Source organism: Triplophysa dalaica, chromosome 11 (assembly GCF_015846415.1).
Source record: "Triplophysa dalaica isolate WHDGS20190420 chromosome 11, ASM1584641v1, whole genome shotgun sequence".
Taxonomy (NCBI): domain Eukaryota; kingdom Metazoa; phylum Chordata; class Actinopteri; order Cypriniformes; family Nemacheilidae; genus Triplophysa; species Triplophysa dalaica.
The window spans coordinates 7,915,716-7,942,274 of NC_079552.1; the positions used below are offsets into that span (position 1 = coordinate 7,915,716).

General features: G+C 37.9%; 3 protein-coding genes across 3 annotated transcripts; 1 reads left to right on the forward strand and 2 right to left on the reverse strand.

The window, feature by feature from the left end:
- Positions 1–1,752: 1,752 nt before the first annotated feature.
- On the reverse strand, positions 1,753–8,676 carry slc38a6 (solute carrier family 38 member 6). The gene is made up of 16 exons (XM_056761454.1): positions 8,428–8,676; positions 7,480–7,610; positions 7,101–7,174; positions 6,870–6,922; positions 6,672–6,711; positions 5,747–5,825; positions 4,736–4,818; positions 4,589–4,647; positions 4,461–4,520; positions 3,895–3,945; positions 3,667–3,746; positions 3,475–3,575; positions 2,998–3,122; positions 2,763–2,907; positions 2,581–2,675; positions 1,753–2,460 (listed from the first exon to the last, which is right to left on the reverse strand). The coding sequence occupies exons 1-16, from the start codon at positions 8,515–8,517 to the stop codon at positions 2,377–2,379; spliced, it is 1,350 nt and encodes a 449-aa protein (XP_056617432.1). The 5' UTR covers positions 8,518–8,676; the 3' UTR covers positions 1,753–2,376.
- Positions 8,677–8,737: 61 nt separating this feature from the next.
- On the forward strand, positions 8,738–11,164 carry trmt5 (tRNA methyltransferase 5). Its single transcript, XM_056760663.1, has 5 exons — positions 8,738–8,796; positions 9,073–9,713; positions 9,803–9,927; positions 10,018–10,663; positions 11,029–11,164. The coding sequence occupies exons 1-5, from the start codon at positions 8,777–8,779 to the stop codon at positions 11,082–11,084; spliced, it is 1,488 nt and encodes a 495-aa protein (XP_056616641.1). The 5' UTR covers positions 8,738–8,776; the 3' UTR covers positions 11,085–11,164.
- A 62-nt stretch (positions 11,165–11,226) lies between these two features.
- Positions 11,227–26,439, reverse strand: mnat1 (MNAT1 component of CDK activating kinase). Its single transcript, XM_056760664.1, has 9 exons — positions 26,305–26,439; positions 25,798–25,996; positions 23,918–24,070; positions 23,758–23,831; positions 23,560–23,663; positions 22,490–22,630; positions 22,108–22,239; positions 17,291–17,412; positions 11,227–11,606 (listed from the first exon to the last, which is right to left on the reverse strand). The coding sequence occupies exons 2-9, from the start codon at positions 25,884–25,886 to the stop codon at positions 11,495–11,497; spliced, it is 927 nt and encodes a 308-aa protein (XP_056616642.1). The 5' UTR covers positions 25,887–25,996; positions 26,305–26,439; the 3' UTR covers positions 11,227–11,494.
- Positions 26,440–26,559: the final 120 nt, after the last annotated feature.

Below are 26,559 nucleotides of genomic sequence, written 5' to 3' on the forward strand. Positions count from 1 at the left end.
ACACCATAACCCTTAAAGTACCGTTTTTTTCACCATGACAGGGTGTGTGCCCTGTTGAGATGGGGGTGAGGTATTTATGGGTGAAAGGCCATAAGTGTGTGTGTGTGTGTGTGTGTGTGTACTGACTGGTATGGCAACAGCTGCGGTAAGAGAACTTAAAAAAAGAAAAACAAAATTTAGAGTAAAAGGAGAGAGTGAATGATGGAATGAGTGTTTAGGGAGCTGAACTGAAAAAGAGTGACAGGGGGAGACAGCAGAGAGGACAGAACAGACGGGTTTTAAAGCTGAGGCAAAAGTGTGTGACACAGGGCAGGGTGAGAGGGTCAAATGAACTCCAGATGTGATGTGGACTCAGTTCAAATCAGTCATAAGAACAAAATTACAAGTTTTTGAAGGCAGATAAAGAAAGAATAAAATGAGGTAAGAGAGTGTGTGATTATGTCAGGGCTGTCACTATTAATTCCAAGGGGCCTGGGATAAAATATTTGGGGTCTGCCCCTCTTTCCCTAGGGCTGATAAGTAGACTATACTTTAGTGGCCCACTTTACAGGACCCATGATGATAATTTTCTCCTTCTGAGGAAGACCCTGGATTGTGTGTGTTTATTGCAAACCTCACTCCTCTTAACTGAGTCTTCAGAATGATTTACTAAATGTCTGTGACACAGCGAGCATGATACTGATGGAGCATGAAAATCGATTGAGGAGAAAGAAGAAAAGAGGAGCAGGAAGAAAGAGAGAAAAGCAGATGTTACCATGGAAGAACCAATCAGTATGAAAAGAAATCAGAAAGGCATACGGCAAAATCACCTCCTGTAGGCGGCGGATAACAGTCAGCAGATGTTTCTGCTGGAAAGAGTGTGTGTGAATGGAAGGTAAAGCAATCTGAAATCAGGACTGAAATGAGGCCAGAAAAAGACAGAATCATTAATTCAAACCTGTTGCCCAAAGGCACAGTGTATCTAATTTTCCTTTCATTTAAACTCGGCGTGAAATGTTGTTTAAAGCCATTTTCCCCCAGGGCAATCTCATCCAAGTTCAGCCAGAATTCCCAGTTATGACTTTTTAAATATTTTCTCATCTCCCACTTTTCCCCCTTACTCACCCACAAACATTTTGAAGTAAATCTAAAGTGCATTGCAAATATTAAGTTATTCCAGTTTTCGATTTAAATAAAGCCTTAAAGTAACCCAAAAATGAAAATGATATCATCATTTACTCACCGTCTTGTCATTTCAAACCTGTATGACTTTATTTCTTCAGCAGAAAGCAAAATAAGTTATTTTGAAGAATGATGTTAACCGGCATCCATTCGTTTGGATTGGTTTTGTGTTGCAACGGGTGTCGGTTTCAGTTGCACAGTTCAGGGATAAAACAACTACCACATTTAAGTATTTAAGTATGTAAGAGTGTGTATGTGTTTTCAACTGCATTACTTTGGGCGGTCTCTCAAGCTAATGCAGCGTATTAGAAACAGCAGGAGAGAGCAAAGGTCAAAGACTACACACACACACTCACACATATACACTCTCATAACACGGAGCATTTGTTTTCCATTATCTGACATACAGAGAGCCCTCTGTCCAAATCAATGAAGAAAAATCAGCCCGCCCATCAATCTTACTTGCACATAAAACAGTAAAAACACAAAAACCTGGATCTGTTAGTCTAAACATGCATCACACACTCTTCTTTTCCAGATGTCCCATCACGTGATGTAATGAGACCAAAAAATCAATTGAAGAACCAGATCTAATAGTTTCTTCCCTTTATTTATTTAATTTGATATAAAAGTACACCACTGTGATAATTAGTGTAGCAATGTTAAAACAACATCACATCAGTGTTCTTGATCAAAACAATCCAAGAAAAATGCTTTTCAAATGTATATCTAATAAAGTCTTCGAAATGTTACACGGAAAAATGGAATGTACAATAACACATAAATGCAGTGGCAAACTTTTCAAATGTTTTTCAATGCAACATATTTAGAACCATAGATGAACATTTGTGCAAATGATATATTCTGCATTATCAGTTAGCAGCAGCATTTAAATTCTTTAATTCTTTGGTCTGATCGGTTTTTGTTTTTCTAGAGACTCACAAAAAAAACATACATTATGAGGCATTTCAGTGCTCTGCTGGACATTTTCACATGAACCATTGAGTTGTGTCTCTGTCTCAGTTAAGTATTTTAGTGCATTTGATAGTCATGTCATTTCAATAAGATTCTCTCATTGAGTCTTCTTCAAGCAGAGTTTGATACTGTACAAAGTCTCACCTGGAGTGCAAGCTATAAAAATAAGGTGCCTCTTCAAGCCAGGATGTGTTGAATCTATTGCTCACGAAATGTGGCGCACAATGATGAAATCACAAGTCATGAACCTTGAACCCACGAGACGATGATGACACACAGACTCAGAACACCAACAACCAGGCCAATCACCAACAGAGAAACAGCCTAGAAAAAGAGATAAAGAAGGTGTGGAATCTTGGTAATGACGCTTAGGTAAAGAAATGAACATTCAGATGTAGCTCAGTTGATAGATCTTGCATTAGCAGCGCAAAGGAATTTACATACCCCTACTGAATTGAAAGATTTGATTGGTTCAGAGCTGATTCTCAAATAAAACATTCCTGGATACACAAACAACAAACACGTGGAGGTTGTTGAACCTGAAAACACACAGATGCACACTTGTTAAAGTTCTGAACAGTTGTGAATTTCAGAGTGAAGTATGCAAAGAATGGACACGCACTCACCCACCACACCGAAGACATTCCTGATGTCAGGGACGAAGATGGCGAGCAGCAGCACAAGAGTAAGGATGAAAAAACAGGAAAGACAGTGAGAGAGCCAAGAGAACTCTCTCTCTCCTCTGAATAACATCAACACCGACTTACGTGCCTATGAGAAAGAGACAGACAGCCTGTGTTGAGCTGAGCATTGGAAAAATTCAGAACCACATTTTTTTTTAAAGCCTGGTGATAAACTTACTGGGAAGTGAATTAGAGGCACAGTGAGCAGAACAGCCAATAGGATTGCAAGACGCACTGACATCACCAAAACATCCCGTGGTAGGTAGGTATCGTATCCTAGCAGCAACTCTGAATCCACATAGGCTGTGAATAAGACATCAAGACATTTATTGAGGCCATTTTCAGATTGCATTGGAGATCATCTTACATGTGGTTATATTTTGACAGGAAAAATGTAGGAGCAGGGCAAGCCCATTGCATTCTGGGACTTTGTATCTGTTATATACTTAACATTATGGCAAACGAAAGACTCATGTCTTCCAAAAACGTTATGTGTACGGAAAATATGCCTTGTATATACAGTATAAATACTACATTCTTACTAAAATAATACGCCTACTAGCATGTCTTTTTTTAAATCTAGGTCTTTGGATTCATTCATGTTTGAACTTCTGCTTTGCCTTTTTTATGTAGCTTTTATGTGCAACGTTCCTACCATAGAAAGTGAGGTAGCCAAAAAGTGCAGATATCAGGTAAAGCACGAAACTAAGAAAGATGCTGACATTTGTCACATTCTGCATTCTCCGTTTAGTCGGCCTAAAACCCACATACATACAGTAAGAAAACAGAACTAAAACAGTACGAAAACTGTGTTTAATGTACATTAAAAAAAACATGAATAACTGACCTGTGTAACTCGCAGTAAATAGGTAAAACCGCAGTATGGCACAGGAAGGAGAAAGCCATTGTAGGGATGGCATAAGCACTCTGCAACGCACAGACACAATCATTTCTCACCCTCCTGCTGTGTGTATGGTTATCAGATCTTATTACCACTAATATTTGTGTTTCTAATAGTCCTGTAGGGCGGTCTTTCAATCAAAACATCTCTCCTTTCTCATTGAAATATACTTACCTTACTAGAGATCACAAACAGCTGTGGGGTGCATTCAGAGGTATTTAAGCTCTAGGGACAAAAAAAAAGATTAATTGGCACAAAAACAGGATCAGGAATGAAAATTAGACAGAATAGAATATTTGTGACCCTGCATGTGAAATTCAGGCTTAAGTCTCATAATGTAACTATTAGATTTAGAGCATTCAAATATTATACAGACTATACAGCCCTTTTATGGGCTTAGCGCTGTTAATATATGTGATAAATTTAAACTAAGATTTATAAGGCTGAAGCAATTTTTTTAATTGACATTGCATGTATTTATTTTGAACACAAAAAAACGAAGGTTGGCTTCCCAAACATTGATTCCAGTCCTTATTCAGTCAATACTACAGATATAAAAAAAATATTTTCACAGCATGTGTGTAAAATAAATGTATATAGAAAACAATAAATCACAAAATAATACTGTAGTTGGATAATAACAGGCAGGGTCACATTTACGTAATGTTAGATATATCATGGAATGAAGTTCTTAAACACTCCTGAACTGAGATCTGAGTGAAGGTGTATATGGTCTTTACCAGGCTCACAGTGGAGTTGACTGGCAGCGGGCAGGGAATGGACCATTTTTTTATCACCACCTGTGAGAGATAACAAAACATGAACATGAGAGTGACAGAAAGAGAGAGAAACAGAGAGAGGGACTTACCACAACAGTAAAAAACAACATAAAGAGGAATGCGAGACCGCTAGTGTATCCCAGGAAACCTGAGAAGGAAAAAGACACCAATGCTTACAAATATACCGGAGAGACACACTGAGAATAACACACACCTAAAAACAACACTACACTCACCAATCTTTGGTAGTAGAGCCAACGGCAAGACCACAAAAATGGTGATTAAAATCAACAGTGTAACTCCATCCTCATACCACTTTCTAGAGTGCAAGAACAAATAAGACGAAAGGTAAATACTGTCTTGGCTGTTTTTTAAGGGAAAAGTTGAACAGACATTTTGGACAAGAGATTTCATGTGGTGTTTAAATCCACGTATTCATTCATGCACAGTCACCCTTATCTACCCCTTAAACACTCCCGTGCTGGAAATCCCCCCATTCAATGCCAAATGCTCCTCTGATTCTCTTTCTAACTCTTCACAAACAGTTTGAATCACGGTGGCTTTTCCTCCATTTATAATCTGAAACTATAACAGGTTGGCGTGCATGCGTCTGTGTGTGATCAAGAGCTAGTCTCCTGTGGTTCTTCTCTCAGGAACAGGGAGGTACTAGACAGCCCAGTTGATTCACTTGCAGAAATGAAGATAAATGGCTTTACTGAAAGAAAAATGTTATTTTACGGTAAATGGCTAAACTTTAGCGTTTATACTGTGGCGGGGTTGTGATTTTTTCGGCTCTCAGTTGCAATGTTTGTGTGTCTGGTCGCAGTAATTGTGCTGGTGAAGGGGATTCTGGGCAGGCATGACTCTCATTGGGCGGAACATGTATGTGAGGTTTACGCGAGCGGGCCTGTAATGCAAAACAGCTGTGCGAGGACAGGGTACAGGCGAACCACAACTCAGCACAGAGGCTAATAAAATAATGACTGCTACATTCTTTACCCCTGAATACTTTCACTTTTCTCTTGTTCAGAAATTTTCTCAAAGGCGGAGAAAAGAGAATGTTCAAAAGTGTATTTCTGTTTTTGTAGCTCTCCTCCTCCTTTTCTTCCAGCAAAATAATTCAGAGATTCATCCATCATGCATGTTGTATGACAGTCTCTCATTTAAAGGGACATATTTAACATAGTTAGATATAACATAGTTATGATGAGGTGTTACAATGCGGCATGGTCAATGGCATTATTTACCCAGAAGGCTCTGTGGTCATGAAGCTGGCAATGGCGGCAGGCATTTCTGACTTTAAGATGAACAAGTAGGAGGACATGGCTAAAAAAAGAGAAAAACAGAGAGAACATTACACATGCAGGTTACGCAAAATCTGATGTCCACACAATAGAGATTCAGACAAATTCCCACAAATCAATCCACTCTGAAAAAACCAACAGGCAATACAGCCAATATAACAAAGAGAATAGTGTTGAGGTCACCATACGCACACTGAACTAACACCAATATGCCCTATAGCCACGAGAGACATCCGTTTACATATTATTAAAACATAGGTGATGACATGATGCAGCCAAAACACTTGTTCTCATAATAAGAAGCACATACAGCTGCGCACTTATTATATATGCAGTCCTGTACATAGTCGACTTTTAGGTATATTAATGAGACGGGTCCTGTTTTACTGCTATTGAACACACAACATATATAATACTCACTACCGTTCATACAGCCAGCAGTATGGAGAGAAAGACAGATAGAAAGAAGAGAAAAAGAGAGATTATTCATTTAACCCCACTGTTATTTTTTGCAGCTAACTAGCATCTCTAAATGCTTTAACTCACTTCAAAACTTTAAACTCACTTTTAACAAAGATTTATAGGTTTTGCCTTCAAAGAAAGACTCAAGCTGAGACAGACAGATGAGATGAGACAGGCAGAAAATGCATCGTGATAACTTGCAACTTTATTAACTCCACATCCTTCTTTCTTCTACTCTCACACACACACACACACACACACGCACCCTATACGTAAATGTGCCATTATTATCCGATAATAGAAAATATGCATTAATACCAATATCAAATTAATTCATAAAACGAACATTATAGCTAATGTGAATTTTACCACATAACAATGAAACACAGAAAAATCAAAGCCTTACCTCCAATATTCTGAATCAGAATGGTACAGGCCACCAAGATCTGGGAAAAAAAAGAAAAGAAAAAAAAAAAATATATATATATATATAAACATGTTTAACAGGAGTGGTAGTATGAAGACATATTCCTAGAAGAATTCATCATCATATAAACTGTCTTGTTTGGATATGCAGGCCATTAGATCTGTGATAGTAACTGACCTTGCCAGGTCTGTTAAAGGCTTTCTCTCCGAGAACTTCATATGAGTTGATGCCTAACACACACATAAAATGCTGAGGCTCACAAAAAGATGAGTTTTATTTTGCATTTATTAGAAATGAGTGTTTAAAATGACCCACGATTCCATATTCTTTAAGACAGTATTTAGCAAGTAGTTACACAGTAAAAGTAAGTAGGGTAATAAAGGGGTCAAAAGGGAGAGTTGATGTTACCTGTTTTGTCACAAAGGAGCAGCAGGAGATGGATCGAGTATGCAGCCAAACTGGACACCACCACCAAAAGAATACTTTGAAAAACAGTCATGCGGGGTTGAGAAAACATGATCTGTGTAATTTCAACTCTACAAGCCTACAAGAATGTTCTGGGTTAAATACGAGATGTTAACCATGCCAAAACCGACTTCAAAACGCATTGTAAATGAAGCTTTAAAAAGAAACTGACCACTTCTTTCTATTCCAAAATCATTAATAGATTTATGGTGCAGATGTTTTAATGCATTTTTTTTCTACTCTTATTAACAATATGCCACAAGTTCCGTCAATGTTCTGTCTTCATGTTTATTGAACCCTTTAACATTGTGTCAGTGTGTACCTGAACCCAACGATACCCGTATTGGCCATGACAAATGCGAGACCCAGGATCCCACTCCCCATGATGGCGTTCATCAGATTAAAGGCAGATGATGCAAAGGAAGCACCTCTAACCTGAACATCCTGAACATCCTGTAAGGCAGATAAATATCACACAGAATCATTTTCTTGCTTTCCTGTAGCTTAGTGGTTAGAGCATAGCTCTAGCAAAACCAAGGTCATGGGTTCAAACCCAGGGATTGCACATACTTAGAAACAAATGTGTAATATAACGCAATGCAAGTCGCTTTGGATAAAAAATGTAAATGTAATTTAAATATTAACTATCCACAAGTATAACCTACACGTGAACAACGTAAATATCAAACATGATCATCTTTAATGCTGGACTTCATTATTAGGGAAAGTCTGGTTCAGATTGTAAAGGCAAAAACAGCACCAGCATCCTAAATGAAAAGACAAAGTAAGCTAAAAGAATGGCATAAGGAAGCAAAACCTCTATGAGGAAGCAATAAAATTGCATGAGATCAGCATGTGATGATGTCAACGTGACAACAAACGACAGAGGCAGCATTATGTCAAGTGAAATACAGAAACACTCATTTCTATTTAACGTATTAGGGTGCAGCTTTATATTTAGAAGACTGCCTACTGTCACGTGTAACTAACAGTTTAGCTTCTAACGTCAGGAAATACAGTCATATAAAACTATTACACTTTTCATGATGCCTTTACTAATCATTTTTAAATCGACTTTTCAATTAAATTTGTCCTTATCTGATTTTCTTATTTTTAGTTATTTGATTTTCACATGTAGCCGCAGTAAGGATGCGGGTACAACGAATACACAACTTTAACCTATACATGATCTTTATTGTTTTCATTTATATTTTATAATGCGAGTAATCGTATGTGTCCATTTGTGTGTTTTTGGCATGTGTAGTTTTACCTGCACCAACAGCGGTCTGCTCTCATCACCACCAATGGGTTCATACTCGCTCTCCGCCTGGACGCTGCGGTTTGCTCCGCTTTTCCCCATTTTCCAACTTTTGCCGCTTTTTCACTCCCCTTCGCAAAAAGTCTTCTGTCATAAATATATTAACAGGGCTGTCAGGATATGTGCCCGGAATTATACGCTCTCATTCCACCGGCTTCAATGTTTCTACACAAACAATAACATCCCCGTTCACGTGATCAAAGAAATCCGTCCCTGTCCCCTTATTGAAGCGTCACAGGTCCCGCCAACCAATCACATCTCGCAGAGCTCGTCGCATAGAAATGAAGTGAACGCGTAACGCATGGCAGCTATCTGGAGAAGGTAATGCGTGACAGTTTTTATTTGTAGATATTGTACTTATTGTGTAAAACTTGCGCTTATGTTTTAGGTAATCGTTTAGGAATAATACGTTCTTACGTTGGATTGCTAAAAAGCTCGTAGTTTTGCCTGCCGTATTTTAAATTTAGTTAACAGTCTTCTGCTTTAAATTGAATTCGTGGTAAAGTTAATGAATTTGTGTCTGGTGTGTGTATCTATTGAAGTTTATGCACCTTTCTGTATATGACTTCTTTTTTTATTGTACATTCTCCTTGACAGAACCTACAGACTGTTGTTACTGGGGCAGAAACATCAAAGTTGCATCTCTTCTCGTAGTATTTGGCATACTGAGAATTTGAACCAGATTGTGAGAAAGTCCCTCCATTTGTCAACTCTTGTCAGTTTTCAGAGAGTCATGACAGACCAACCTCAGATATTATCAGATCTTGGGCTATACAATCCTCCACCTGCAGTCCGGGGCATGATAGAACTTGACAAAGCTGCTTTTACCCAGACGGTCAACGTTCCTGCCATACATGTCCCAACCAATGTCCTCAACAAAGTAGTGAAGAGTCTGAAGAAAGTGGTGCTACAGAGGCCTGGAATTAAACGTGTTCTGGAAGTAAATAATAAAGATGAAAGCAGTAAGTGTGAGCATCGGCTAGTGCTGTTAGATCCAAGCAGCATAACATCAACAGATTCATTCGGCAATGAGGAGGCGGCAGCTTTAAAAGCATTTGGGGTTCCTCAGGAGATCCAGAGATATGAACTGAAACTAACCTATGAGAATCTAAAGAGCGATGAGATATTGCGAGCTGTACTTCCTGAAGGACAGGATGTGACATCGGGATTTAGCAGAGTGGGACACATCGCTCACATGAACCTGAGAGACCATCAAATTCCCTTTGGGAAGCTGATCGGTAATAGCAAAAGAGGGACATAAGAAGGGAGTAAATAATAAATATAAGCCTTTGTGTTTGTTTATGAACGTTGAATTGTTTTTTTTCAGGTCAGGTAATCATTGATAAGAACCCTGGCATTACCTGCGTGGTCAACAAGACCAACACCATAGACTCCACCTACAGGAACTTCCAGATGGAGGTTTTGGCAGGAGAAGATAATATGGTGGCAAAGGTGAGCTCACCTGAGGCAACAAAATGATAAAAAATAATGCGTTTCATTCAGTCAATAATCTTTATTTACATTTGGATTTATCTCTCTCAGGTACGCGAGAATGGCATGTTTTATGAGTTTGATTTCTCTCGAGTTTACTGGAACCCTCGACTCAGCACGGAACATGAGCGCATAGTGTCTTTCCTTCAACGTGGAGATATCGTTATTGACGTTTTTGCAGGGGTCGGTCCATTTGCGATCCCAGCTGCCCGTCGAGGCTGCAACATCCTCGCTAATGACTTGAACCCAGACTCTTTCCGCTGGCTCCAGCACAATGGTAAACTCAACAAGGTTGACAAGAAGATCACTTCTTTTAATATGGATGGCCGGGACTTCATCCGAGGACCAGTAAAGGAGCGCCTGCCTGCTCTAATGAAGGGCTCACAAAAAATTCATGTGGTGATGAATCTTCCTGCGCTGGCACTGGAATTCCTGGATGCTTTCAGAGATCTGTTAGAAACAGACAAAAGCCTTTCCTGCCAGGATAACCTGCCTCAAGTGCATTGCTACGGGTTCTCCAAAGAAGAGGACCCCCAGAGGGATATAGTGGAGCGGGCAGAAGCCAGTTTAAAGAATTCACTTGAAGGCCAGTGTTCTGTGCACATGGTGAGGAACGTGTCACCTAATAAGGAGATGATGTGTGTGAGTTTCACTCTACCTAAAGAAGTTCTGTACAGACAGCATACGCAAGACCGAGGTAAGAGACCCACATTTTGAAATGTCATTTGGTAATACATTTTGAATTGAAACCTCTTCTATTATTTATTACATTTCATAAGGGATTTACTATATTCCACATCTTCAGAGGTCATACATCAGCTTTGTGTGAGGAACGGGCCAAAATTAAGACATTATTCACTGAAGATATTGTCTTCTCCATGGAAAAAACACATTTTAGGCGACATGAGGATGAGTAGATGTTGAAATTTTCCGTTTTGGTTTAACTATTAATTACGGACACCAGACATTCAAATGGACAGGCAGTCAGGTCACAGTGGGGGAAACTCGATAGCCTATGTGCTGTATTAGACATCTGAAACGTTTGTCTTTCTTCCTTTCTAGACAGCTCAGAGGAACCGTGTCCTAAGAAACAGAAGTGTGAGGAACAGACAGACTAAAGAAACAAATTGTTTCTCTAATATTGTAATGTTTTGTTTTTTCATTTCTTAATTTTTAATAAACTATCATGGCTTGTGGGTGACGATATGTACTGATGCATTTCATTTCTATAAGAGACAAAATACACTGACACAAGGAAAATGTTTTTTTTCCATTTATTTAAATGAAACAGCATTACAAAAATATGACAAATTGTCAACAAAAAGATATGTACAACTATTAAAGCTTGTTCACATTAGTCCCCAGCGTAAACCCCTGGAGCCAGTGTATTCTGAATTCAGTCATATTCACAAAGTTCCATAATCCTTGTGCATCCATTCACCACCTATCTCTCTCTTCTTGAATAAGTGTCTTTAGATAAACAGAGACTGATGAACAGCAGACCAGAAGGGATTGTAGTTTAGCAATATCATAAAAACAGGCCACTGAATGCATCCTGGACAGCACGATGGCAGGCCAACCCTGATGTATAACCACCAGCCTGATCCATTAGAGAAGCTGTGCGCACATGATTCAAATACCTGTAGGCAGAAAGAGGACAGTTAGAGAATAACATAGACCACTGAGAATCTTGGGAATAAATCACTGGTGTGCAAGTGTGGTGTGTATTTAATCCTCTAGAGGGAGCAACTCGCTGTCCTGTTTACCATGGCATGTACAATGATTTGATTTAAAATCTAAGAAAATATAAGTGTGCATGGATTTTTAAACTAATATTTTATATATATATATAAAGTCTTAGAAATGGATGACTTTGACTAAAGAAAAAAAGAGCAGCCAATAAGAGATCAGAATAGATGGGGACTGCTTTAAAACTGTTAAAAGACATTTTGGGGTGAAATCCCCAAAAATGGAATGATAAAATCAATCCCAAGAGAAAATTCCTGCAAATTTTAGACAAAAGATGATTACATTGAAGATGCTAATATATAACTTTTATTTTAGTTTTTTATTCGTTTTTAGATTTATTTTATGTCACAATATAATCCTCATAGTTGCCTCTGTACTATTCCACAGTTTTGACGAGCTAACAGTTTTTCTCAAATTTAGAAAAAATATGAATTAGAACGTAAGAAAATATTGATTTTTTTTACCCATAGTGAATATATGGGAGTGTTTATATGGAAATACATATACACACGATTTTACACAAGGCATACTCGGTAATAAATCCATAGTATAATTAAACAAAAATGTATAAAAACGTCATGTAAAGCTGTCACTGTAAAAACCTAATGCTTGCGAGGTCACAGAGCACCAAAATGTGTCATTTAAACAAAATCTTAAGCAGCCGGACTCCACAGCAGCCATTCATCAAGAGAAATCTGAGAATTACATGTAAACTGATGCTACAGTGAAAAGAGGGGAACGGAGAGAGAGCGAGAAAGAGAAGGAGAGGAAAGAGGGTATCAGGTATAATCAGAAACAATTAAACTGCTCTCAGCTTCACACACTTTCTAAACAAACAGAGATTGACGTAGAGCTGGATCATGAGCTAATGCATAGAGTATGCTGCTTCACTTCTGAATCATTAATCCACAAACCACACACTTACACATATCCAATTCCATAGATGAATCACTGTCAACGAGCATTAAAGATCGATAACGAACCTTAAACATAAAAATAATATTCATGGAATGTTAATTCTATACACACATTGTTAATATTGCCTGTAAGTGTCTCCTAATATATAGCCGTGGACAAAATATGAGACCACTCAAATCAACATTTCTGGATATATTGTGGCCAATTCAGTCCAATGTCTGGATTGAATCAAATCAAACCTCAGGAGTGACAAAGTCATCCAACAGCAATGTGAAAGATTGACACATTAAAACTGAGAAAATCTAGCTTTCTAAAATCTAAACTTTTCCTAAATACATACAAATATTACTGTGAAAAGTGTTACTTAAAAGTGAATATGAACTTGTTTTCTTTCCAGTATGTGAGGTCTGAAAAAAATACAGAGCATCTTTACTGTTATTTTGACCTGTTTCTCCAGTCTTCCTTTTCTGCAAATAAACGCAAATACAAACAATAATATTATTTGAAATTCGTTTCAAATATTGTTAGTTGTTCACAGAATGAAACAAAAATGATAATTTATGGTAAAGACGCCCCAATAATATTTCATTTAAAGCCAGAAAAAAATGTCTCTGAAATAGTCTCTTAATTTTTTCTGCAGCTGTTTATTAAAATTTGAAGTTTAAAAAAACAAAAACTTCTAGTAATATCAAAAGTTGCTGAGTTTACCCGTTACTCTCATTTAAGCCCACAATTCAACTTAGAAATGTTTCCCTTAGGACGAAAATTGAAGAAACTCGCAAGTGATACACGGGCAGCTGTTGAACAATCTGTCATTTTAACAGGGTCAGTGCTAGCCGTCAGTCTCCCTCACACACATACACAGATTCCACAAGCAGATCTGGTTGCCTGCATTGCTATGTCACACACATATATCAAACTACAACTCATCCATGACACAAATATTCTCATCAGAGGTCAAGGAGCAAACTCATCTACGCAGGAGCCATGAGGCAGCTTGGGATCCACCAGGACATAACGCATCATTAAAACCTACTGGTCCACAGATATACTGCTGTTTATAGAGGCAGCGTGTGTCTGTAGTGTATGAAGAGGCTAAGGTTTATCACATCGCTTGTGCGACTTCAGTTGTCAAGGGAAACGACAACACCACAGACACGTGCAGTCTGAACAAGGCAAACTAAAACACTACACAAAAACACCGGGGGCTGTGTGTGAACATTCCTTGCTCAAAAGGAAAATCCACAGCAGTGCAAAATGCAAAATTCACTCAAATTCACAAATTTAGAGAGACGCAGGAGAAACAACTTTAGTACGTCCATTCATTTTCCATTCTGCACCCCGAAGGTACAATTTAAAACTCTTTCTTCTATGTACAGAAACAGTGAACTATTTGCAAGCCAAATGTATTCTTGATGCCCAGACCAGAATCTTTTTTTTAAGCTGGTTTGCATATGCAAATTTTCAATCTATCCCTTACCCTTCGAATCAAAATGCAGTTTTAAAAACATTCACCTCAAACACGGACAGGAAGGAGGGAGAGGGAGAGAGAGAGTACTCACAGTTTAATGTCAACAGTACTTGACCTCTTTCAGATGCATTATGTTAGTGTGTGTATCCCTTTATCCAACCATCTCAGAATCAGCACTTAACATAATGTTGTTTAAAAACAAGAATCGCTTTGCCAACATTATGGGGTTTGTTATTTATACACTTAATAACTGAAACCTTTTATATCATAGGCAACTAGAAAAATCTCTTGAATTGCTTTGATAAAGTATGTTTTAAATAATTACCCAACAGATTTATGGTGAAAAACACAATAAAGCTACTGACCCTTTCCACACTCACACTCCCTCAACTGACCTGCTGATGGATTACTTCCTGCCTGGCACAGAATGACTTCCTGTATGGCAAAGTGTGTTTTTCTAGACATTGTAGCCTAAACATTGCCACAGTTATGAAAAATTAGCCCTCTGCAACCGCCCCCAAACAAGAATGAGAGAAACCTAAAGGAGAAGACTAAACCTAAAATGACGCAATAAATGACATCAGTGTTTCTAATGCTTATAAAGAGCAATCATGCCACCAGACGCAAAATAAATGCATAAAAACTAATAAACGTTCAAACTTGAAATTTTGTCGGATCTCTAACCAAATGTAAGCAAATCTGTGAAGTCACATGAGCTATTGTTCTTTTACAGTAAATAAAGAGTTTCTAATTCCTTTGAAATATGCAAAGTGATCTTTAAGACATTCCCAAAAGAAATGATAAGATGCATTAACAAGCATTTGATACCATTAAAGCAAAAACGAGAGACTATGCCAAAAAGCCAGTGAATACCATCCACTATAAGATTATTCCTCAATTTTCACTAAAAATTTGATGGTGATAAACATTTTGAAACCAAAACAAAAATCATCAGGCTTAGGTTGTGGGAAATCTCGCTCACTGCATTTGACTTTATTCAAAACATTTTACAAAGCATCAAGTTAAAATATAAACACACACACACACACACACACAAGCTGTGTCATGACCAAAACTAATGCTTCTTTAATTTCCCAACACATCGAAAACATGTCCTTAAACTCATTCAACATCACTCAACACAGAGTAAATTTGTGTCTTCAAAGTGTTTGATGTCAAGATTATTAATTCATCAAAGGACTTGTACAGTCCAACAATGAAAAGTGTAAACGGGGGGGGGAGTTGGGGGGAAGTGCATGGCGACACATTTATGTACTGATCACCCAAAAAGTGTGAAAACGAAACGAGAAATTTCTAAATTGGAGAGTGTAAATCTCTTTTTTTACATATATCCCTCACAAACACACACAACTGAACACACACAACTGAGCACACACCGACGGTTCTATGTGGAAAAGAGAAAATTTCAACCCAATCACCTCCTTTCAAGACACACACACACACACACAGCTGTCTTTAATAAAATGCCCCACCCAATCTGTATTTATTCAGGTACAGAACAGTGTGAGAGAGCGAGAGAGAGAGAGCGCGCGAGAGAGAGAGAGAGGTTGGCCCCAAGGGTGAGAAGGAAGTGAATACATACACGACCCTCCAAAAACACGAACCGTTCCAACATAAATCTCCACTAACTCACTGTCAAAACACACTAAGACAAATAGTAAAAAACAATCAATCTCTCTGTCAACCTCACACACACAAATACACACAAACACTTAGAGACTCTTCCGCACACTGTAGCTCTCCAGTTCAAAAAAGACTGAAGCTGGTCAAACTCTTTGATGAAAAATACAGAAGAGTAAAAAGATCCCAGAATGAAGGAGGAAAAAAAACAAAGAGACGGAGATCCACCCCGTCCTTTCTTTTCATAAACCAAATGCTGTTCTCCTCCTATACTCTGCTTTTCAACCCAAACCACATCATAAGAATGCTAAAGATTTCAGTGTGTGTGTGTGTGCGTGTAGGTGTGTGTGTGTGTGTGTGTGTGTGTGTATAGATATCTACACTCTGGCAGCATCTATCTCCAAAAGCATGTTAAATAAAATAAACCTATAGAAAATCATTTTAAACATCCAATGTTTTCAGTTAGGGTGTGCAAGGGTGATATTTACACTCACGTCTTTCACAATGACAATTAGCTGTATATGAAACCCTGAAAAACATGCAGTATGTTTGTGTGTGTGTGTAGTACAAGTTAAAATCTATAATTATTGACAAAAATCTATAATTTTGTGCATGTGTACAGATATGGCTTATTCTTGAGAGCCCAGAAATGTTATTATAGGCAAATAGGCAAAATATGAGCCTCAAAGGCCAGATCATGTTATGTTTCTAATTTAATGTCAATATTTTGTTAATAAAGATTCAATCTTCTCCACCCTCAAAGATCCGTGCATGTGTGTTTCTGTGTCTTAAGGAGAAATTCAAGTTTAAGGGGTAGTTCAGCCAAAAATATATATTCTCTTTTCCGAGGGAATATCATTCACTTTCCTTTGAGTTGTTCAAATCTGTGTAAATGTTTTTTTTCTGATGAATACAGGGAAAGGTATATGAAAGAATGCTTATAACATCACAACACATTGACTATATTTGTTCTGTTGAACACAAAAGAAGATATTTTGAAGAATGTTCTGGGACACTTTCGGCTACCATTGTAATTGTTCATACTAAGTGAATGGTGTTCCAAGGACTGTTCGGTTTGGTTCCTCCAAATATCGTTCTCTGTTTTTAACCACAAAGAAATTTAAACAGGTTTGAAACAACTCAAGAGTGAGCAATTCATGACAGAATATTCATTTTTGGGTGAACTATCCCTTTTAGAGTATGAAACTGCAAGCATAGCACATATGTCAGCAAACTTCCTGTTTACCCTGGGAGCAGGGCACCATGGGAGATGTGGTTTATTTGTCTAAATAAAAGGTCATTTATCTCTGTCAAACACACACTCACCATCAGGGCAGAGGGTAAAGACATGATACTCCCATGCTTCCCTTTCTAAAAGCTACGGACAATACACGCATGAAATGTATATGGTTTCTTCTAATATAATATTCACAGTTTTAGACTATTTCTATCTGGATCAAATTTGAAATTCCATGTTATGCTTTGTTTGCAAAATATAGTTTTGTCATCCAATAGCCTTAAATTTAGGTTTTTAGTGTTTCTTACCCCAGTCGGCCCAGCTGTTCCAGTTCTGGAATGGGGGGGCCGTATGTATCGATGTGAATAGGCTGATAGACGTACAACACCTCTTCCACACGAGTCACAGGAGCCAAAGACACCGTCTGACCCTGAGACAATGAGAAAGACAGAGAGACAGTGAGAAAGACAGAGAGACAGTGAGAGATCTGCATTGGACCTCCATCACTTCAATCATGTTTATTATCTGTTTGTCTGTGTTTCACAATAGATGAAAAAAAAGCAATTGTCATTATAACGTTGCTGATATATTTGTAAACAACTCTCAGTTTTGTGTCATTGAACACAAATGAAGTGGGCATATGTAACAAACACTCACTGCTAGTTTAAACGGAACAGTTAATGCGGATGACCTCATTTAAACAACGCGCACAGACATTGAGATCAAGTCGCACACACGGATGCATGAGCGCCAACACACAAACCCCTCCAGATCCAAGCAGGGGATCTAAAGACGTATGACAACACAGCTTGCTGCCAACGCACATACAAAGGCAACACACACACAGGGGAGACTGAACTTACTGGAGACAGACAGAAACCACAGCAAGGAAGGAGTGTGTGTGTGTGTTTGTAGTGGGAATTTCCATGGGAGACATTGTCTTTACTTTGGCCTACTGTACTGTATGCATTTAAATGGCAACCAAACAGCAAAGAAGAATAAAGTCCAAAACTGCAATAAAAAAGTGGGAAAAAAATACAAAACGGACAGAATGAAAAATAGTGTTTGAAAAAGACGTCTTACAATCTGTTAACTGACGGCAATAGAACAACCCAATCTGATAAAACTAGGGTGCAAAATTACATTTTTTACAACGGTGGATGAAAAGGAAATTTACTGGCCATGAAACTGTATATTGCATCAACATTATTAATTTTGGGCCAAACAAAACTGAATTATTTGACAGTTTGCACATTTGAGTCCTGGTCATTGTGTCTTCCACAGAATAACAAGACCTTCGGAAACTGTCATGGTTTTACCCTTTCCCACGCGTTAATTTACTTTACATTTATACATTTGACAGACACGTAAGTTGCTTTTTTCCAAAGCAACTTACATTCAAGATAAAAATATTTCATGTATCTAGCTCATCTGTGGGGGTCAAAATATTTGTATTTTAACATTGAAGGAAAGTACTATTACTATATATTACTATTAATAATAATATTACACTCAAACTTTTTTTACTGTTGTTTATTTGCAAGTACCTGTACGGATGGAGATTTATAATCCTACAAACGCACATTTCCAATTCAATTTAAGCAACCGTTTATGTACACATGAAAGTTTTAAATAATTTCAAGTACCTCAATTCTCTCTTTCAAGATGAACAACCCAAACTATCTCGCACACAACATTCTTTATATATTCCAGAGATTATCCTGTCAACATCCTAAAACTAATGGAAAACTTGTCAAATCACCAGTAGCCTATGCACATACCCACACTAGATTATAAACCACTGCTCCATCTTTACCAACTCGAATATAAACATCTTGCTCTTGACATCAGTTTAAGTTGTTGAGAGTGTTCAGAGAAATGCTGCTGATTCTGTGCATCTTGAATGACTATAGAACTATAGATACATATTCCCTCTCCAGCGCCCCGAAACGGAGCTGCCAGCTCGATCCATCTTCATTACAGCGCGGGGGTGGAGAAGGAAGGAAATCCCTAAGCTGAACCCCTCCTTCCCTATGGTTCTCTGTGCGTTCAGAGTTACACTCCAACCAGTTACACACTGTTTAACGGGCCTTGTGTTCAAATCAATCATATCTGCTGTGGTTCGACAATCATTACCGTCCGCCAGTTTAACCTCACCCCTGCCTGGCCAGCGAATCGCTCCATATGTTTAACATTAACACATAGTAAACATCTTTTTACGACATGAACTAAAATTTTACATTTTTTAAATAAACCGTCTCCCCTGGTTCTGTATTTAGAACCGATGTCTTGGGAACCACACTACATTTCACCTGGCACACAGAAGTTATGGCTCTACAATGCAAAGGCTCATTTATTTGTTCCTTTTGCACACCAATCATTTTTTTCTCAACAGACCGTCTAACATCAAGTTTCATTTGTAAGGTATATTTAACTCGCTTCTTGCCAACATCCAGCTATTAAGAATCAGAGGTGTACAGTAATTAAATATATTTACTCTCGAGTACATATTTAAGTACAAATATCTATACTTTATCAGAGTGTTTTTTATTTTTAAGAATTTTACTTTAGTACATTATAACACGGATATCATAGTTTTTACTCCACTTAATTAAATAAATACTTGTGGATTTATTAATATTACACTTTAAATATTTTTTTTGAGTAAAGATACTTAAATGTAAAAAAGCATTACATTTAATCCACTTTAGTCTTAAAGGTAAAGAAATTTACAAAAACGTCAAATTAACACAATCAAAAAATCTATGACAAGAATGCATGAATAAGCTTGAGAGATTTTGTTATAAAATATGTTTTTCAAGGTCTTTTTCTAGTTTTTGGGAAAAAGACCAAAAAAGTTTCTGTATTTTGAAGGGACCATATTCTATACATCTGTGGATTTTGATTGAAATCCACTTTAATAAATCCACAAAAACTCAAGATTAATCTTACAAAAATGACTTTAGTTTTATATAAATTTTCCACAGTCTCTCTGACCCTTAAACAGGCTTAAATACAATTATGCAGTTTTGCTATAGTACTATAGTTTTAAGACTTCTATATTGCCGTTCTTCCTCGGATATCCTAATTTGCTGTTTTTCAGGAAATGGAAAAAGACACTGTACTTTTAAAAAGATTAATTCTTTGTTATTGAAGTTCACAGGGGCACTTTTTAATATTTTTATTGGTTAAATATACGCAAACCCAGTGACAAACAAAATGATGACCAATAAGTATGATTTATGGCAGAAAGTAATAATTACCGAATTATGGAGATACAATGTTTCAGAAGGACTGAAGTGATATGTAAAAAATAAATTATAACTGGCTATATGCTCATCCGAGGGAATTTCACTTCTTTTAATTTAGTTAGTAAGTAGTATAGCTGTTTGTGCATAAACTACATCTGCCAAGACGCATTGCTCAAAGTACATAGAAAAGAAAGATATTTTCTTCAACAAAAACCCTTTTTGAAAACTACAATGACCGGCTCGTGGTGACTACATCAAACTTTTCTGGGTTAGTGACATCATGAATCCCAAAATTTTCATTGACTCCGTCCCCTGAAACACAGGAGGGACATCTCAAAACAAAATCTAAGCGGTAGACCAATCACAAAAGACTGGCTCAGCTTGACCAATCAGAGCGTTTCGGAAGGAGGGACTTCATAGAACCAGGATCTGAACAGCCTGTTTTTTTATCAAGATGACAGTGTTAAACACATGTGAAATATGTAATATATAAAGAATTTTTGAAATTCGAAACATGAATAGCCATTGTTTAGCACATCATAAACATAATAAAGACTTTTGAAAAATAGGCAAAATAGGATCCTTTAAGTAGGGAAACAACACTGTAAAACTAAAGAGAGATATAAGGCCTTGTTCACATTTGACTTCATTTTCGACAAGAAAAAGTTAATTGCGCAGCTTTATGGTAACAAATAGTAGCCGGCAATGTTCAAAAATAGCATTTGTGCACGAAGGCTTTATAGGCAACGTAACGGAATTCTATTTAAATTATAAACAGAGAGGCTCTTTGCAATAACCAATCACATATTTAAAAATCAAGTCAAGTGTGAACACGGCCTTAGACGGCATCAGCTGCAACATTCTTTTGTTGGTAAGCATTGCTATACATTCCCAAGATAAACCAACAAAAACCCAGAAAATGACATTTTCTGTTAAATCAAGATTATTAGAGAATGACAAAATTGTTCACGCGGGAAAGAGTGTCGGGACACTGACTATGCAGGTCTTCAGGACTCTCCAAGGTCAACAAATATAAACTGTCTATCAGCACCTCTGCTGACCTTCACACACACCTCAGATCAGCACATTTTAAAATCATCACACACGCACACCCCTCTCCTGTATTATTCAAGCAAAAGAAAAACCCTCACACATTCATATTTCCAACCACAATAAAATACATTTAAATGAACCGACCAAATTATAGCCACTCATTCAGGACCTGAATTTACTGTGTAACACTAGTGAACACAAATACAGGTTCAGTCAGATTAATGTGGGTTTTGTGGTCCCTCCAGCTGGCACTGAGTGATCTCACGTAACAAGTGTGAGAGCCTGTGTCCTTTCAATGCCCCTTACATACTGAGGACTCAACCTACTGTTCTACTAGTTCTCTAAAAGCCACACTGACACACACTTTGCTTAGCTGTGTGTGTGTTAAATATAACTCCTAGATTGTAATAGAGTTAAGGAATCCAAGCCAACAAATACTTCTTCCTCAGTGCTATCCTCACTGTGCCAAACACACACACAATTCCTGAAACAGGTGTACACGTTATGTGCTTCTTTCACTGTTTTTACTCTCAAATGGCACACACACTTCCTCTTTTGCAGCACATTCGACATGTTGATTCAGGTCTGTGTCCTTTAAAGTGACCGCTGAAGGGTTTTAAAGAACAAACCAGTTAGGCCTGTTTTGCAACACACACACTACAAAATTATATAAACACAGACACGCACAAACTCCCACCACATATTCAAACACTAGAAACATGAGCGTCTGTGTGTACTGAGCACATTATTATCACAGAAAACGGTTTCAACGTCCATAAACAGATGAGATGTTGCTGTGTGTACATGTGACGATCGCTCACCATCATTATTCCAGTAGAGAAGATGTTTGTCGGTTTGACGTTCTGCTTCTGTTTTTCTATCTGAGTCTCCAGTTGAGAGGCTCGATCTTTATGTTTTGCCAAGAGCAAGGCCGCAGGTAACTGAGAGCTCTCCTGTACGCACACACAACATTCAGATCAGGATATAAGACTACAGGATGATTTGGGGGTCACACAACCAACAAGATCAGATTTTGTCCCACTGTAATTTCTCTACAGATTTATGAACAGACAGATTCAGTTGGAATAACAAAGAAACTACTACGATAGCTCAGGTACATCTGTCAGATGTCTGCTAAAAATCTGGGAAAAAGAACAACCAGTGAACCAAACTCTGATATTTTCAATGCATGTTTTTGTTTACCAGTTCATCCAACAGGGCCTGTTTGTTTTTCCTCTTGGCCTGTAGTTGTCTCTGTTCCTCCTGAAGGGTCTCCAGTCTCCTCTGCTCTATATTCTGCTGCTCCAGCAACAATATCTCCTCCAACTCTTCCTGCTCACGCGTCTAACAAAGGGAGATGGAATGATGATTATTCACCTGCATTCATGAAGATGTAGCTTTTTAAACAAGCTTCTTCGGTGTAACACACGTTTAGAATAGAGTAGAGTATAACAGAATACGACAGGATTCTAAGTCCGAAATTTGCATCCGAAATTTTTGCACCTTAAAAAATAAATACAAACTCAAGTTGTGTCAATTACATTGACACACTGCCTCTTATAATTTCGTCCGTCATAAAATAATTTGTACCGGGTTCGATTTCTGCGTTTTTTGCATCCGTAGCAAGCATTTTGAGAGGTGTTTTGAACATTAGAGTGTGTACAAGCAAGGGCCAAAATCCAGGATGGCGTGTGAGTCCACTTCGTCTCACAGCACAAAGTACTGTATGAGAAACATACTGCTGATCACAAAGACAGAATATAAAGAGAGTGTTTGGCAGATGAGCAGATGATTGTGGAACAGCTTGATAACTGGATATTATGTACTGATTTTCTAGCCAAGGTGCCAAAAGCAAGACCATATTTCCACATTTAAAATCCAGGAGACACACAGGGTTTCCCAGGGCTGTTTGCAGTCTCCGTCGGTCCGTTCGCAATTGCGTTCGCTTGAGAAACTGAAATAGGCTACTGGAGTCACGGGAGAAATAACAAAACGGATCAAGTCTTTTGTCGCATCGCGCCACATCCGGTGTAGACACAGTGTAGGCTTTAACCACTACACCACATCACCCAAGGGAAGAGATTCACAATGCAGTATGTTCAACATATCTGGAGCACATGTACTGACCGTTTGGTCACAAGTCATGACTCCGACAAAATGTCAACCTGATTGGTGTTACAATCTATTTCCTCTTGAACGAGGATATCACATGTCAAATCAGGTATTTGCCGAAACAAAACTGCCCAGATGACCAGGAACACACACACACTCACCAGTTTGACTTTGTTTCTCTGTATAACGTCCCGGTTCTCTCGCTGGTACTGCTCCATCATCTGCTTTGTCTTTTCAACATCTGAGTTATTAGTCAAGTTGTACACTGGACACACACATAGACAAAGATAAAAACTCTGAAAAAAACTCTGAAAAAAAATAGTAATAAAGAAATTAATTAATTGATAAAAGAATCTCACCAATGTCTTCCATTTGCTCTAGGTAGTCATTATATTCTTTCAGAGTGGGGAAATCAAATTCCCTCTTATTATAACTAATAAATGAAGAAAAAAACATGTTTCAAGACATATCTTTATAGATCACTTCTTTGGATGTACACATGGTAATACACTCACATACATTTTAAGAACCTTCTTGCGAATCTCCACCTCTTTATCGATGGCTGGATCTTCAAAAAGCTGCACACGGAAATTACTCTTTCTGAGAGGAGTGTTACACTGCACACAGCTACCTGAGCCACGAACAAACAGCATGTCCACACAGCTCTCACACCTGAAACACACACACACGCATGTGTTACTTCTGGACTGTTAATACTGGCAGAAGTTCTGCATAAAGAGTACGAAAATAAATAGTAATGAAATGTAAAATCTGCTGGAAAAACCTTCAGAAGCCATTCCATGCAAACTCACATTTCAATCATCTCTCTGCTTCAGAGAGTGAAATTTGGATCCAGAAACTTTCCAAACGGAGCAATAAGTTAGACTAATGGATATAACAGAGGTCTGATGTGTGTGTGGGTCTGTGGTGGTTTTATTCAATCATAGTAGGGTGATGACGGGAGCTCAGGTTTGAAGCAAACCAGACATGAACATTAAGGGCTGACAAAACATTATGTGCGTGGGTGTGCGTCATTCAGAGCAATATTCAATCTAGCGTGGGGTTTATGCATGTTTTTAACTAAAATACAATAAACAGCATTTCATTTTCCACTGAGCAGCTTTCTGTTTGCTTTCAATTCTTCCTTTAAAAAATGGAATCAATTATTTCCTGTAAACAGTTTGTGTTTTAACGTTTAATGAAAATTGAAAATATATTGTTTCTGAAACGTTCGGAAAAAATAAGATACATAATCATGATTTCTTACACTTTTATATCTCAACTTTAGATGTTAAACAACAGTTTTCCCTGCCCCATGACCTGAACAAATACATGCAAACCTCACATGCAGGCACACAGATTCTCAGGTAAACAGACGCTAGACACATCCCGCTTGCTCTCCAACCCCATTCGGTGTTTGTCAGCATCCTGAAAGGTTACTAAACTCCTCTAAATCAGCAAAACTTACTCCATCATACACACACCAAATCTGCAAACCCCTGCATTTCAGACACGCACACAAATAGCTACCTGTTTTCTTCTCATCAACTATCTTACACACACATTTACTTGTGTCCTCTCTTCAGTTCTGCAGGTCACAGGGACACAGTCAGCATCTAGCTTTAAAGGTGTGTCTCTGTGTCTCTCTCTCTCTCTCTCTCTCTCTCTCAAACACACATACACACACCCTCCCATTCCATCAACTGCATTTAATCATAGGCCGCTTTCATTTGAGATTTTTTGCATAAAGGTAAGCTCTAATAGAGTGACTGGGAGATATGCGTGTTGGACTGTCTCCAGCTGTGTGTCATCGGTGTGTAATATATTCATATGGTCCCAGGTCAGCACTGCAGTCCCCTGTGTGTCCTTACATTCTCTGCAAGTCAAGGGCACTGGAGAACAAGGAGTCACATAACTTTAGACCCATGAGCTCCACATGTTACAATTTCTCTATGTCTGGATGAAATAAGACATCTTCCAGACACACACCTGTCTATTAAACTTTTGAAAATACAGATCAGACTGCTCACGTGCACTAAATGAAAAGCTACAGTATTGGCCCATGAGGTTGCTTGTGTTTGGTCTTACAAAACCACCTTACAACAATGGTATTAACATGACACAAAAACCGTTTGGAAGAGTTCACATAATCCTTAATTTTGGTTTTATAGTAGCGACAATAACTGTGGTAAGACTTCTATTATCATCTGCGAAAATATAGTTAATTTACCATGGTAACGTTTTGTAACCTTACCTGCGTGACAACCTTTTCACATACGAAGATGTTAGCAGTAGTAGTGATTTATGTACATGTCATATAAACACTTGTTCTGTGTACACACCTGAATTTAGTATTAAAAGTAACGTTAGTTTTAAAAAACGAGATCGAATTTACTTACAGCGTGTGTCCACACACATTGACCATTAGCTTCAGAGATGGATTCCTGTATTTGGTCGTCTTGCATCTCGGGCATCCTTGATCATCCATTATTATTAATATCTGTAAGAGTCCGTCTTAAAATACAATAATCAAACCAAGGGTTCGGCTTTAACACTTTTACAGACTATGTATGCCGCGGTGCTACATTCAAAAGTGTCCTGTAGGAAACAAACAGGTGTAAGATATCGTTCCTATCCCAACTTGAGACAGCCAGTGCTTTTTGATAAACAATTTATATATTTGTTTTATAATTTATATGAATTACATATAGAATTAATTTATTTAAAATAAATTCAATTTGATGTATAATATTGTTAAAATAAGATTAATATTTGTATTGTATATATATATATATATATATATATATATATATATATATACATTACTGCACACCCATAAGTTAACATTTACATTATATACGATACATTTTGTAATGAGAGACACATTTTGTAAGGTCATTACACACCTCCAGCTTCAGTGCAGAAGAACAGCTGAAGGGTAGGGCTTGTCGTTTTCAATATTTTTGTGTCGTTTGGAGTACCTGAATGAACAGTCTTAATCTGTTGAGCCCAGAGTAAACATACAGCAGCTCACAAAAGACTCGAATGTGGGCTCACCTAGCGCAGGTGAGCCGCGGTAAAGCGTCACGCTTGAGTGACAGATTAATTTTAATATAACGCGCTCGCCCGCCCCCTCTGAATCTTCGTTTAGCCAATCGTGT